The 15660-nt window shown below is 43.9% G+C and overlaps 1 protein-coding gene across 3 annotated transcripts in view; it reads right to left on the bottom strand.

Annotated features, from left to right (window-relative positions):
• Positions 1-15660, bottom strand: part of RTTN (rotatin) — a 660131-nt gene that overhangs the window by 120823 nt on the left and 523648 nt on the right. For all 3 annotated transcript variants that reach the window (XM_063923387.1, XM_063923386.1, XM_063923388.1), the window contains exons 40-42: positions 12350-12487; positions 2483-2676; positions 1131-1236 (exon numbers count right to left, since the gene is read on the bottom strand). In XM_063923387.1, coding sequence (XP_063779457.1) covers positions 1131-1236; positions 2483-2676; positions 12350-12487 — 438 coding nt within the window. The remainder of the gene's footprint in view (positions 1-1130; positions 1237-2482; positions 2677-12349; positions 12488-15660) is intronic.

Below are 15660 nucleotides of genomic sequence, written 5' to 3'. Positions count from 1 at the left end.
CCTTGTTGTCAGAACTTTTCTATACCCAGACTGGAGACTATGGTTGGGGTCAGTTTGGAGGAAAGGTGTAAAAAGCTGGGAGGCATTGCTAGGTCTCTTCACATGGAGTTAGCACTGAACAAACAAAACAACTTGGAAAGGGTAGCTGAGGAGGTGAGAGTCTTGAGAAATCAGGCTAGATGAGTTTTAGTATTAGGTATCCAGGCTGGAACTGGTAATGCACAACAGGAACAGGACTAGGACAGGTAATGCACCAGGTAATTGGGCTGGGACGGACATTGCATCTGGTAGCCAGGCTGGAACAGGTTGTACATACGATAACTGGGCTGGGATTGGTATTGCATCTGGTAACCGGGATGGGACCGCCGATTAGTAAGGTTACTGGGCTATAACCGGTGTAGTGTCTGTTAACTGGGGTTGGAACCGGTAATGCGTCTGGTATTGGCAAGAATTGGTGAAGTGTGACAGAGATACTGCACTAAAATGGACAGGATCCTGCTGGACCAGGATGGCATGTGAAGATACAAAGTTGTACTGGAAACTGGCCAGTGCACCAGGAAGGGTTTAAATCATGGGTCTTCAACCTGTGGCCCTCCAGCTGCTGTGAAACGACATGTCCCAGCATGACCTGCCACAATTTTGCTATTAAGGTATGCTAAAACGGAGACAGGGCATGCTGGGATGTGTAGTTCCACAGCAGCTGGAGGGCCGCAGGTTTAAGACCCATGGTTGAAACACTGGTTGCTAGTCCATGATTGCCTGCCAGAGTCAGCTGACAGGAAGAAGGATTTCCATTGGAGGAGCTGTGGTCAGCTGACCTAATCCAACATGCCCATGCACTGGAACCTGCAGAACTTCAGTGAACAAAAAGCAAGTGCGGCGTGGATCAGCGTCTCACTGGAATGCTAGAGTAGAACAGTGGGGACACTTAGAAGATCTCACTGCCTGCTGGGAGAAGCACTGTCATGGTGAGTATCCAAGACTTGTGTTAAAATGAACTCCGTGAGTTTATAGAATCTTATATACAATACACTGTGTATTCTTCCAAGATCAGCTTTCTGCTAAAGAGATGAATAAATACAATGTGACTTTTGTGTTTTATTGTAAATATACACAAATAAAGAGCTCACCTTGTAGACTGTACATCTGGGCACTACTGCTGACAGCCAATAGTGAGATTAAAGCACTTGCACACGCTTGTTTGAGAGGGTCCTCTGAGGATTTCTCATCGTAGCTCTATAACAAATACCAAGTTACATTTTATTTACATATCATAGTACACTAAATTATGTTGCGTAATCTTTTTGATTAATAGATTAATGCATACTTTTATATTTAGATACTGTTGAAATTTGCAAAATATCTCATTTTGTTTTGTGTTACAAATTAACTTCTCTTACTTCTATGAATGATTGCTGCTCAGTAGAAGGTTTGTCAGTGCAGCAAACTAAACCACGTATTACAGGAATCTAATAATCTGCAGTGACAATACTCCTTTAAAAGGGATTTATTGCAAAAGCTCCATAGATTGTTATGACTGGTAAAGCATTGATATGCCCTAAAAGGTGAGTATTTACCATGCAGGTGATCCCTTTCGTTTTCCTAATTGTGGGGATGGAAATCACCACCCTATATACACCAACACTAGTTGCAGCTGGTACAAAGAAATATTTTCTTGCTGGCTTCCTTTAAAAAACACATAACTACAGTGTATAGTCTTAGGCAGAGGTGTCGGAATGGAGGGGGGGGCAAGGGGGCAGCTGACCCCCCCCCCACAAACATGAGAGGCGCCAGCTGATGTACAGGAGAAGTGATGTGCGGTAAATTGAAAGACTGCACATCACAACCTCCGTGCAGTGCAGGGACCCCCCGACTCCCAGCAGAGCAGTGCTGCAATTCGCGTCTATTTAGGTGGCGTGATCTAATGTCGAGGAATGCCTGCCTCCATAGGAGACCTGTGTAGCTGTGCTGGGTAATCAGGTAGTGTCTCTCCCGCTCGCTCCACTCCCTCTCTTCTCCCTAACACGCTCTGTCCTCTTGCTCCTCTCTCTTCCTGACACTCTCTCTCTTTCTATCTGACACTTTCCCTCTCGCTCTCTCCCTGATAATGTTTCCCTCTCTCTCTCTCTCCCTGACATGTCTCTTACTCTCTCCCTCTTTCTATTCTTGACACTCTCCCTCTTTTTCCCGACCATGGTGCCGCCTCCATTTCGTCCCCATAGTTACGCCTCCTCCTCCTGGTGTCTCCGCCCGGAGGGGCGCCAAACTGAGGCTCTAACTTGTCCCCCCAAACCTATAAATGTTCTGACGCCCCTGGTCTTAGGTTACAGTTATAAGAAATGTCACAGACAAAATGATACCATAGAATAATACTATATATGGTTGATTTACATTTTTTTTTACATTTTATTTATAACAAAACAGTACTGTACATCATAAAAAACATCATAATAAAACATGCATCCCAACAACAAAAACTAACCTGTAAAATGATTTTGCAAAGGCTATTTCCCATTTTTAAATTTCCATCTAAAATGAAACTCAGTGTTGTACTTGACTGTGACTCATGAAGTTGCGGATTTCCTTCCTCTGCTAGCAGAGCAGATAGAAAATAGAGACATGCTGCATACAGACTTGGATGATTTGCAGCTAGAGCTACACATTCAGATATGGTGTCTAAACAAGACCAAATGTGATTATCAAATAATATCAAACAACTTTTTTTCTATACAAAGTTTTTAACTAACTCCCTAAAATTGCTTAATCTAGAGAAATATCAGTACAATTTTCTTCTATACAACGATTTTCCTAATAACACTGGTGTGGCTTAAAATAGCCTTCAAAATAATATTACTTCCCAATTTCAAAATCAAGGACTTGATTAAACAGCATTCTGTAATAAAGAAATATGGTATGAAAACATATCAAAGGTACATTGTGTTAGCTGTATCATGGTTACTCTAACTGTATGGCTCAATTTTTTTTATTTTTTATTGTACAATCAGTGGAAATTCAGTCCAAAGACAAATATTAATATATATTCCCATTTAAAAAAGAAATGGGAAATTAATAAAAAATAAATAAATAAAATAATATGTAGAATAGAACATGTAGCATTTGTAAGAAAAAAATATGGAATGAAAACATAGCAATGTACATTGTGTTGGCTGTATCATTGTTACTGTAACTGTGTGGTTCATTATTTTATTATTCAAATCAGTGGTAATTTATCTAAATACAATTATCAGCATGTTTGTCATCTACCGCAAAAATAAAAAAGAACTGAGAAATAATATAAAAAAAACCCCCAAAAACATAAAATGTAGCATAGAGGTAAGATTCCTGCATAGAATGGTTTTAATTTATTGAAAGAAAAACATCTCAAAACCAAATTAATAGCGTAGCTTTTACCATAAACTATTGGTATAAGGTATTCATTTCTGGTGGTGCTCTGAGTAATTTAACATAGAGTTATGGGGAGAACAGAGATACTTCTCTATGGGTAGAGTACACTGAAAATGTAGAAAATGTAATATATAACTTTATTAGGTATGTGAAGATTTGAAAACATACCTAATAAAAGTTATATTTGAAATTTTGTACAGTACATTTACAATTCCCAAAGGTTGCCCTCAACCCACTGAGTATTATCACTGCTCTCCTCATATGCAATTATAAAAAAAAATGGCAAACATTAATTTTGATAGAAATATAACAAGCAGCAGCAAAAGGAGTTCAAACAAACGCGTATAAAACCGATGTACTGTATGCTATAATTTGTAACTTGCATGATTATGTCCCATCATAAACTGGATTGTGCCAGCCACTGTGGCGAATAGATGATGTTAACGGAAACTATAGGATTAATAAAATAAAATGTTGGCCTCATATTACAGTAGTAACTCTACAGTAGGTTGCATTTATAGCAAATAACATGATTTTTGGCCACTTATCGTTGAATCCTTTTCTCTGAAGCAAGCTGGGAAACAGTGAACCAGAGGATAGCAGAGTGGGGCTGGAGCTGGCACACAAATTAAACTGTAACTTTAAAAAGAAAGCCTCCCTCCTCCCCACTATCCCAGTTCTTCCTTTATAAGTGTCCAGAAAGGAACAGCAGTAACCCAGCAAAACAAACCAGTAGGGAAAGTCCTGTCAAGAACCAAACACTTGCATGACTGAGCATGAGGGAGAGAATGCAGTGTTTCCCAGCCTGCTTCAGAGAAAAGGATTCAACGGTAAATGACCAAAAATCCTGTTGGCTGGTGAAAACTGATCTATAGGACGCCCAAAGTGGGTGTCACCAGAAGTAAAAACCTGAAAATAAGATTTTAAACCTACCGGTAAATCTTTTTCTCGTAGTCCGTAGAGGGTGCTGGGGACTCCGTAAGGACCATGGGGATAGACGGGCTCCGCAGGAGACATGGGCACTTTAAGAAAGACTTTAGGTCTGGGTGTGCACTGGCTCCTCCCTCTATGCCCCTCCTCTAGACCTCAGTTAGAGAAACTGTGCCCAGAGGAGATGGACAGTATAAGAAAGGATTTTTGTTAATCCAAGGGCAAGATTCATACCAGCCACACCGTATAACTTGTGTATCTATTAAACAGTTAACAGTATGAAAAAACAACGTAGCATCAGTCCAACCTAATGAAACTATAACATAACCCTTATGTAAGCAAAACTATATACAAGTCTCGCAGAAGTAGTCCGCACTTGGGACGGGCGCCCAGCATCCTCTACGGACTACGAGAAAAAGATTTACCGGTAGGTTTAAAATCTTATTTTCTCTAACGTCCTAGAGGATGCTGGGGACTCCGTAAGGACCATGGGGATTATACCAAAGCTCCCAAACGAGCGGGAGAGTGCGGATGACTCTGCAGCACCGAATGAGCAAACCTTAGGTCCTCCTCAGCCAGGGTATCAAACTTATAGAACTTTGCAAAGGTGTTTGAACCCAACCAAGTAGCAGCTCGGCACAGTTGTAGTGCCGAGACCCCTCGGGCAGCCGCCCAAGACGAGCCCACCTTCCTCGTGGAATGGGCCTTGACCGATTTTGGTAACGGCAATCCAGCCGTAGAAATGCGCCTGCTGAATCGTGTTACAGATCCAGCAAGCAATAGTCTGCTTCGAAGCAGTGGCGCCAACCTTGTTGGCTGCATATAGGACAAACAGTGCTTCCGTTTTCCTGACTCTAGCCGTTCTGGCCACATAAATTTTCAAAGCCCTGACTACATCAAGGGACACGGAATCCTCCAAATCTCGTGTAGCCACAGGCACCACAATAGGTTGGTTCATATGAAAAGATGACACCACCTTAGGCAAGAATTGATGACGGGTCCGCAATTCCGCCCTATCCACATGGAAAACCAGATGGGGGCTTTTATGAGACAAAGCTGCCAATTCCGACACTCGCCTAGCCGAAGCCAAGGCTAATAACATGACCACCTTCCAAGTGAGATATTTTAACTCCACCGTTTGAAGTGGTTCAAACCAGTGCGACTTAAGGAAACTCAACACCACGTTAAGGTCCCAAGGCGCCACCGGAGGTATAAAAGGAGGCTGATTATGCAGAACTCCCTTCACAAAAGTCTGTACTTCTGGGAGAGAAGCCAATTCTTTTTGAAAGAAAATGGATAAGGCCGAAATCTGAACCTTAATGGAGCCTAATTTTAGGCCCAAATTCACTCCAGTCTGTAGGAAGTGAAGGAAACGGCCCAGATGGAATTCTTCTGTAGGAGCATTCCTGGCCTCACACCAAGAAACATATTTTCGCCATATCCAGTGATAATGTTTCGCTGTCGCGTCTTTCCTAGCCTTTATCAGAGTAGGAATGACCTCATCCGGAATTCCCTTTTCCGCTAGGATCCGGCGTTCAACCGCCATGCCATCAAACGCAGCCGCGGTAAGTCTTGGAACAGACATGCACCCTGTTGTAACAGGTCCTGTCTTAGAGGAAGAGGCCACGGATCTTCTGTGAGCATTTCCAGCAGATACGGATACCTGGTCCTTCGTGGCAAATCTGGAACAATGAGAATTGTTCTCACTCCTCTTTTCCTTATTATTCTCAACACCTTGGGTATAAGAGGAAGAGGAGGAAACACATAGACCGACTGGAACACCCACGGTGTCACTAGGGCGTCTACTGCTATCGCCTGAGGGTCTTTTGATTTGGCGCAATACCTCTGTAGCTTTTTGTTGAGGCAGGACGCCATCATGTCTATCTGGGGTAGTCCCCACCAACTTGCAATCTGTGCGAAGACTTCCCGATGAAGTCCCCACTCCCCTGGATGCAGGTTGTGTCTGCTGAGGAAGTCTGCTTCCCAGTTGTCCACTCCCGGAATGAACACTGCAGACAGTGTGCTTACATGATTTTCCGCCCAGCGAAGAATCCTGGTGACTTTCGCCATTGCCACTCTGCTCCTTGTGCCGCCTTGGCGGTTTACATGAGCCACTGTGGTGATGTTGTCTGACTGGATCAGAACTGGTTGGTCGCAAAGTAAGTTCTCCGCTTGACGTAGGGCGTTGTGTATGGCCCTCAGTTCCAGGATGTTGATGTGAAGACAAGTCTCTTGACTTGTCCAAAGTCCTTGGAAGTTTATTCCCTGTGTGACTGCTCCCCACCCTCTGAGGCTCGCGTCCGTGGTCACCAGGATCCAATCCTGAATGCCGAACCTGCGGCCTTCCAAAAGGTGAGCACTCTGCAGCCACCACAGGAGAGATACCCTGGCCCTGGGGGACAGGGTGATCAGCTGATGAATTTGTAGATGTGACCCGGACCACTTGTCCAATAGGTCCCATTGGAAAGTCCTTGCATGGAACCTGCCGAAGGGAATGGCTTCGTATGTTGCCAACATTTTTCCCAGGACTTGAGTGCAATGATGCACAGACACTTGTTTTGGCTTCAATACGTTCTTGACTAGAGTCATGAGTTCCTGAGCTTTTTCTATCGGAAGAAAAACCCTTTTCTGGTCTGTGTCCAGAATCATGCCCAAGAAGGTCAGACAAGTCGTAGGAACCAGCTGTGACTTCTGGATATTGAGAATCCAGCCGTGTTGCTGTAACACCTTCAATGAAAGTGACACGCTGTTCAGTAATTTCTCTCGTGATCTCGCTTTTATGAGGAGATCATCCAAGTATGGGATAATTGTGACACCCTGCTTGCGCAGGAGCACCATCATTTCCGCCATTACCTTGGTGAAAATCCTCGGGGCCGTGGAAAGCCCAAACGGCAACGTCTGAAATTGGTAATGACAATCCTGTACCGCAAATCTCAGGTACGCATGGTGAGGTGGATAAATGGGGACATGAAGGTATGCATCCTTTATGTCCAGAGATACCATAAAATCCCCCCCTTCCAGGCTGGCGATGACCGCTCTGAGCGATTCCATCTTGAACTTGAACCATTTTAAGTACAGGTTCAGGGATTTTAGATTCAATATGGGTCTGACCGAACCGTCCGGTTTCAGAACTACAAACAGGGTTGAGTAGTATCCCTTCCCTCTCTGAAGCAGGGGAACTTCGACCACCACTTGTTGAAGACACAATTTGTGAATAGCATTTAACACTTATCTCCCTTTCTAGGGGAGAAGTCGGTAGAGCAGATTTGAAAAACCGGCGAGGAGGCACCTCTTCAAATTCCAGCTTGTATCCCTGAGAAACAATTTCTATTGCCCAGGGATCCATCTGTGAGTGAACCTAGATGTGGCTGAAAAGTCGAAGACGTGCCCCCACTGGGGCGGACTCCCCCAGCGGAGCCCCAGCGTCATGCGGTGGATTTTGCAGAGGCCGGGGAGGACTTCTGTTCCTGGGAACTAGCTGTGCTGTGCAGCTTTTTACCTCTGCCCTTACCTCTGGCAAGAAAGGACGATCCACGTACTCTTTTGCTTTTATTTGAACGAAAGGACTGCATTTGATAATGTGGCGCTTTCTTAGGTTGTGAGGGAACATAAAGCAAAAAATTCGATTTACCTGCCGTAGCTGTGGAGACCAGGTCCGAGAGTCCTCCCCCAAACAATTCTTCACCCGTGTAAGGTAAGAACTCCATATGTCTTTTTGAGTCGGCATCACCTGTCCACTGCCGGGTCCAGAGGATTCGTCTAGCAGAAATTGACATAGCGTTTATTCTGGAACCCAGTAAACTAATGTCTCTTTGAGCAGCTCTCATATACAAGACAGCATCCTTCATATGGCCTAGGGTCAATAAAATGGTATCCTTATCTAGGGTCTCAATTTCCGCTGATAAGGAATCTGTCCATGCTGCTACAGCGCTACAAACCCAGGCCGACGCAATTGCCGGTCTGAGTAATGTACCAGAATGTGTGTAAATGGATTTCAAGGTAACCTCCTGTTTGCGGTCAGCAGGATCCTTGAGGGTAGCCGTATCTTGGGATGGCAACGCTATCTTTTTTGACAAGCGTGTCAACGCTTTGTCCACCTTAGGGGAGGATTCCCACCGTATCCTGTCCGTAGGCGGGAAAGGATACGCCATAAGAATCCTTTTGGGAATCTGCATTTTTTTGTCTGGAGATTCCCACGTTTTTTCACATAATTCGTTCAACTCATGTGAGGAGGGAAAAGTTACCTCAGGCTTCTTTCCCTTATACATGTGTACCCTTGTGTCAGGGACAGGGGGTTCCTCTGTGATATGCAACACTTCTTTTAGCGCAATAATCATATATCTAATACATTTAGCCACTTTTGGCTGTAACTTTGCATCATCGTAGTCGACACTGGAGTCCGAATCCGTGTCGGTATCTGTCTCTCCTATCTGGGATAGTGGGCGCTTCTGAGACCCTGAAGGTCCCGGCGACGTAGGGACAGACATGGGTTCACTCCCTGACTGTTCCTTAGCTTCAGCTTTGTCTAATCTTTTGTTCAATAAGTTCACACTAGCACTTAAAACATTCCACATATCCATCCAGTCAGGTGTCGGCACAGCCGACGGAGACCTCACATTCATACGCTCCCCTTCCTCCCTAGGGGAGCCTTCTACCTCAGACATGTCGACACACGCGTACCGACACACCACACACACAGGGAACCTCTTATCTGAAGATAGTTTCCCCACCAGGCCCTTTGGAGAGACAGAGAGAGTATGCCAGCACACACCCCAGCGCTATATGACCCTGGAAAAAAAACACTAAATGTTTATCCAGTAGTGCTGTTTATACTTTATATCCGCTAATTTTGTGCCCCCCCCCCCCATCTTAAAACCCCTCCATCACTGTGTATTAGCAGGGGAGAGTCCGGGGAGCTTCCTCTCAGCGCTGTGCTGTGGAGAAAAGTGGCGCTGGTGAGTGCTGAGGGAGAAGCCCCAACCCCTCGGTGGCGGGCTTCTGTCCCGCTCAAAATTCCTGAAAACTGGCGGGGGCTCTGTTATATACATGTACAGTGCCCATCTGTACAGGTATATACTTATTTTGCTAATGGAGAGGTTTTATTGCTGCCCAGGGCGCCCCCCCTGCGCCCTGCACCCTTACAGTGACTGCGGTGTGTGAGGTGTATGGGAGCAATGGCGCACAGCTTTACTGCTGTGCGTTACCTCAGTGAAGATAATGAAGTCTTCTGCCGCCTCTGAAGTCTTCTTTTCTTCTCATACTCACCCGGCTTCTATCTTCCGGCTCTGCGAGGAGGACGGCGGCGCGGCTCTGGGACGGACGGCGAGTGCGAGACCTGCGTACCAATCCCTCTGGAGCTAATGGTGTCCAGTAGCCTAAGAAACAGAGCCTTGAAACTCACAGAAGTAGGTCTGTTTCTCTCTCCTCAGTCCCTCGATGCAGGGATTCTGTTGCCAGCAGGCTCCCTGAAAATAAAAAACCTAACAAATATACTTTCTGACAGGAAGCTCAGGAGAGCTCCCTGTAGTGCACCCATCTCCTCTGTGCACAGTATCAAACTGAGGTCTAGAGGAGGGGTATAGAGGGAGGAGCCAGTGCACACCCAGACCTAAAGTCTTTCTTAAAGTACCCATGTCTCCTGCAGAGCCCGTCTATCCCCATGGTCCTTACGGAGTCCCAGGCATCCTCTAGGACGTTAGAGAAAATGGTAAAACTAATCTACAACTAAACGCTGCATAGCAGCCTTCTAAAGTACAATAGAGACTACTGGGATTTTGTGGTTGTGTGGGAGAGGGCTTACTTTTTAAAGCTACAGTTTTCTTAAAGTACCCATGTCTCCTGCAGAGCCCGTCTATCCCCATGGTCCTTACGGAGTCCCAGGCATCCTCTAGGACGTTAGAGAAAATGGTGAAACTAATCTACAACTAAACGCTGCATAGCAGCCTTCTAAAGTACAATAGAGACTACTGAGATTTTGTGGTTGTGTGGGAGAGGGCTTACTTTTTAAAGCTACAGTTTAATTAAAGTGCCAGGTCCAGTCCCGGCTTGCATTCCCATAGTCCAGTGTTCCCCAGCCTAGCTGACAGAGAAATTCACAAATAACACATGGAAAAGCAAAAAAAAGATTGTGCAGTGACCGATGTGTTTTAAGGGAAATTTTATAAATAAACTTATCTTATGAATGAAAATATGTAAGTTTGAATATCAGTGTTACTTTAACCCCGAAAGTTCAAGGTATTTTGTATCTTTGCAACCAGATAGGATTTAATACTTTTTGTTATGTACTGGTTAAACAACAATAACATTACTTGTTATGGTACTCAAGTGAATTTTATACAGTCTGACTTTCATTTGGTAACTATTTTTTCTAGTATGAATAGTAATTATTGTATACCCCCCCCCCCCTTTAAACATGCTCTCTCTCTCATTTCTTTTTACAGTTTATTTTTTTTTAATTACGAGATGAGTCTCTCCTATCCAAAAATCCAAAGATTTTTGAGCGTGATTTAGGTGACACCGTGGCTTTCTGATGGTTCAATGCATACAACTTTTGTTTCACGCACAAAATGATTAGAAATATGGTTAAGAAAAAAACAAAAAATTACCTTCAGGCTATGTGTATAAGGTGTATATGAAACATAAATGAATGCTATATATGTAAATAAAGTTTGTTTCATACACAAAAAGATTAAATACATTGTAAGAAATTACCTTTGGGCTTTGTGTATAAGGTTTATATGAAACACAAATGCATTTCTTGTTTAGACATGGGTCCCGTCACCAAGGTATCTCATTATGGTATGCAAATATTCCAAAATACATAAAAATCCAAAATCAAAAATACTTCTGGTACCAAGAATTTCAGATATGAGAGACTCAACCTAAATTTTAGATATGGGAGACTAAACCTGTAGATAAGAATAGATATTGGTGGCCACTACAAATATATATCATTGTTCCAACTGCAGCTGACATAGCTCCAGATAAACAGAAATGCTTATTTTGAGGGATGGAGGTTTACACTGAGACTAAACTTAGGGTGTATAAACTCCTCTACAGTATCTCACATACAGGGATAACATGATAGCACATCTTGTAAATACTGCACACAGGGGGTAATTCTGACCCGATCGCACACTGCAGTTTTTCGCAGCCGTGCAATCAAAATCTTCATTATAACATTTGCTGCCTTGCGGGGAATGCCAGGCAGTAAATGTTACAATGAAGAATTCGATCACAGCGGCGATCGCAAGGTGACTGACAGCAGGAATGCGATCCAGGGTGGCAACTGACCGTTTTCTGGGAGTGAAGAGGAAAACACAGGCGTGTCCAGGCGTTTGCAGGGCAGATGTCTGATGTCAATTCCAGGACCGGAGAGGCTGTAGTGATCGCAGTGGCTGAGTAAGTTCAGAGCTACTCAGAAACCACACAAAACATTTTTGTCCGTTCCCCTGCACATGCAATCACACACTTGCTTAGCTAAAATACACTCCCCCATAGGCGGCGACTATCTGATCGCACGGGCTGCAAAAAGTTGCAGCGTGCGATCAACTCGGAATGACCCCCACAGTGTACTATAAGCTGTGCAAAAGCGATCACCATGTTGGCTGCATCTCTGGAGACACTGGCTGTAAGAAACACAGCATATAGTAAAAATGTCTGCGCTGGCCATCTGTGGGTTGGTGTGCATTAACAAGTAAAATTCTAAAAGTGATAATATAGTTGACATTATCCCTTCCTCAACATGCAGAACAGTGGTGATCCCATCTTTCACAGCTTCTTCTCTCACCAATGAATAGGAGGAGGTGAGCTGCAAAGGGTGTTGTGACAGTATGCAAAACAGATGCTAATACCTTTTTATTGTGGCACATGGAAATGGGGAATGTCAGCTAAAATAATTTTACTGTAGCTGGATTTTACTTAAGCAAGCATTATTATTATTATTGAGGAATTATGTAAACCATTGGCCAAATCTGATCATTGAAAGAGAAACAACAAGCAATTAAAATCTTACCAAAGAAAGAATTTCCATGTTTTGTCAAAGTTGCTGTTATGTGAAAAATAACAACTGGCCCATTTTGTCTTAACAAGGAGGTTAACAACATAAATACATCTGTCCATGACTGGTAAAGTGCTGTTTTAAGCTTAACATCTGAAATTTAAAAATAAAAATTGCATTGAAAAACACTACAGCAAGAATAGTAATAATAGTAATAATAATAATAATAACAACAACAACAACAACAAAAATAAAAATTATTATTATTAAATATACCAGTAGTTACCACAGTAAGTAAAATAAAAAGTGCCTACTTGGTGTTAAATATGAAAAAATCCTGTTATGTGCATGCACAGACATGGCTTTCTAAATCACACACTGGGTCTTTGCTGGTGGAATGAGGAAAATTTACATTTCTAAGCTTTGTTTTTTCACTCAACACAACATATAGTTGTAAATTTGTGTTTCTTTGCTTCAATCTTTTCTTTGATAAACAATGTTTCATTGGTCAATAAACTATATTTAACAACAAAATGTAAATGAAGGATGGTGCATTATGGCAGAAAAAAAAAAGATTAGTAAATTAAAAATACAAAAAATATTTAATATCTAATAATATAGTGTACTGTTTAAAGTTGAAAAAAACACTAATCTTTGCTATAGTGATTTAGTATAGTAGCGAGTGTGAAGAAAAGGACATTTTGGAGTGCTTTTCTTTGCGTAAATGAAATCTTAATTGAGGATACATTTTGCTTAATTTATTGTTTTCCCTTTGCAATTTGGGTAATGTAAATATTTATTTTGCCATGCTGTACAAATGCCAATTGTAGATTCCCTGCTCAGCACAAAGCATCACACTTCCTAAATTGAATAGAATTATTTAAGTACAGCAAAAACTGTGACTGTGTAAATGGATTTATATATCATTAGCAAAAACATTAATTAGCAATTTTGCTCATTGTCAGAGAGATAATACATTGAGAACATCACAAGTGAAAAATAACAGCAAGGAAGATGCCCTATAAAAACACAAAGTAAAAAATAAGATTTTACTCACCGGTAAATCTATTTCTCGTAGTCCGTAGTGGATGCTGGGGACTCCGTAAGGACCATGGGGAATAGACGGCTCCGCAGGAGACTGGGCACATCTAAGAAAGATTTAGGACTATCTGGTGTGCACTGGCTCCTCCCCCTATGACCCTCCTCCAAGCCTCAGTTAGGAACTGTGCCCGGAAGAGCTGACACAATAAGGAAGGATTTTTGAATCCCAGGTAAGACTCATACCAGCCACACCAATCACACCATATAACACGTGATAGGAACCCCGGTTAACAGTATGATAACAAATGGAGCCTCTGAAGAGATGGCTCACAACAAAACCCGATTTTTGTAACAATAACTATGTACAGGTATTGCAGACAATCCGCACTTGGGATGGGCGCCCAGCATCCACTACGGACTACGAGAAATAGATTTACCGGTGAGTAAAATCTTATTTTCTCTGACGTCCTAGTGGATGCTGGGGACTCCGTAAGGACCATGGGGATTATACCAAAGCTCCCAAACGGGCGGGAGAGTGCGGATGACTCTGCAGTACCGAATGAGAGAATTCCAGGTCCTCCTCAGCCAGGGTATCAAATTTGTAGAATTTTGCAAACGTGTTTGCCCCCGACCAAGTAGCTGCTCGGCAAAGTTGTAAAGCCGAGACCCCTCGGGCAGCCGCCCAAGATGAGCCCACCTTCCGTGTGGAATGGGCTTTTACAGATTTAGGCTGTGGTAAGCCTACCGCAGAATGCGCCAGCTGAATAGTGCTACAAATCCAGCGCGCAATAGACTGCTTAGAAGCAGGAGCACCCAGCTTGGTGGGTGCATACAGGATAAACAGCGAGTCAGTCTTTCTGACTCCAGCCGTCCTGGAAATATAAATTTTTAGCGCCCTGACTACGTCCAGCAACTTGGAATCCTCCAAGTCCCTAGTAGCCGCAGGCACCACAATAGGTTGGTTCAAGTGAAAAGCTGAGACCACCTTTGGGAGAAACTGAGGACGAGTCCTCAATTCAGCCCTATCCATATGGAAAATCAGATAAGGGCTTTTATAAGACAAAGCCGCCAATTCTGAAACCCGCCTGGCCGACGCCAAGGCCAACAGCATGACCACTTTCCACGTGAGATATTTTAAATCCACAGTCTTAAGTGGTTCGAACCAATGTGATTTCAGGAATGCCAAAACCACATTGAGATCCCAAGGTGCCACTGGGGGCACAAAAGGAGGCTGAATATGCAGTACTCCTTTGACAAAAGTCTGAACTTCGGGCAGTGAAGCCAGTTCTTTTTGGAAGAACATCGACAGAGACGAAATCTGGACCTTTATGGACCCCAATTTGAGGCCCGTCACCCCTGCTTGCAGGAAGTGCAGGAATCGACCCAGTTGAAATTCCTCCGTCGGGGCCTTCATGGCCTCACACCAAGCAACATATTTTCGCCAAATGCGGTGATAATGTCTTGCGGTGACATCCTTCCTGGCTTTGATCAGAGTAGGGATAATTTCCTCCGGAATACCCTTTTCCTTCAGGATCCGGTGTTCAACCGCCATGCCGTCAAACGCAGCCGCGGTAAGTCTTGGAACAGACAGGGTCCCTGCTGCAGCAGGTCTTGTCTGAGCGGCAGAGGCCAAGGGCCCTCTGTTAGCATCTCTTGAAGTTCCGGGTACCAAGCTCTTCTTGGCCAATCCGGAACCACGAGTATGGTTTTCACTCCTCGCCTTCTTATTATTCTCAGTACCTTGGGTATGAGAGGTAGAGGAGGAAACACATAAACCGACTGGTACACCCATGGTGTCACTAGAGCGTCCACCGCTATCGCCTGAGGGTCTCTCGACCGGGCGCAATATCTTTTCAACTTCTTGTTGAGGCGGGACGCCATCATGTCTACCTGTGGTTTTTCCCACCGGTTGACCAGCATTTGGAAGACTTCTGGATGAAGTCCCCATTCTCCCGGGTGGAGGTCGTGCCTGCTGAGGAAGTCTGCTTCCCAGTTGTCCACTCCCGGAATGAACACTGCCGTCAGTGCTAACACATGATTCTCTGCCCATCTGAGAATCCTTGTGGCTTCTGCCATCGCCATCCTGCTTCTCGTGCCGCCCTGTCTGTTTACATGGGCGACCGCCGTGATGTTGTCTGACTGGATCAGTACCGGCTGGTTTTGAAGCAGGGGTCTTGCCTGGCTTAGGGCATTGTAAATGGCCCTTAGCTCCAGGATATTTATGTGAAGAGAAATCTCCTGATTTGACCACAGTCCTTGGAAATTTCTTCCCTTTGTGACTGCTC

The sequence above is a fragment of the Pseudophryne corroboree genome, chromosome 5, assembly GCF_028390025.1.
Source record: "Pseudophryne corroboree isolate aPseCor3 chromosome 5, aPseCor3.hap2, whole genome shotgun sequence".
Lineage (NCBI taxonomy): Eukaryota > Metazoa > Chordata > Amphibia > Anura > Myobatrachidae > Pseudophryne > Pseudophryne corroboree.
Note: the sequence above shows the minus strand (reverse complement) of the source record. Positions and strands in the feature narration are given on the sequence as shown.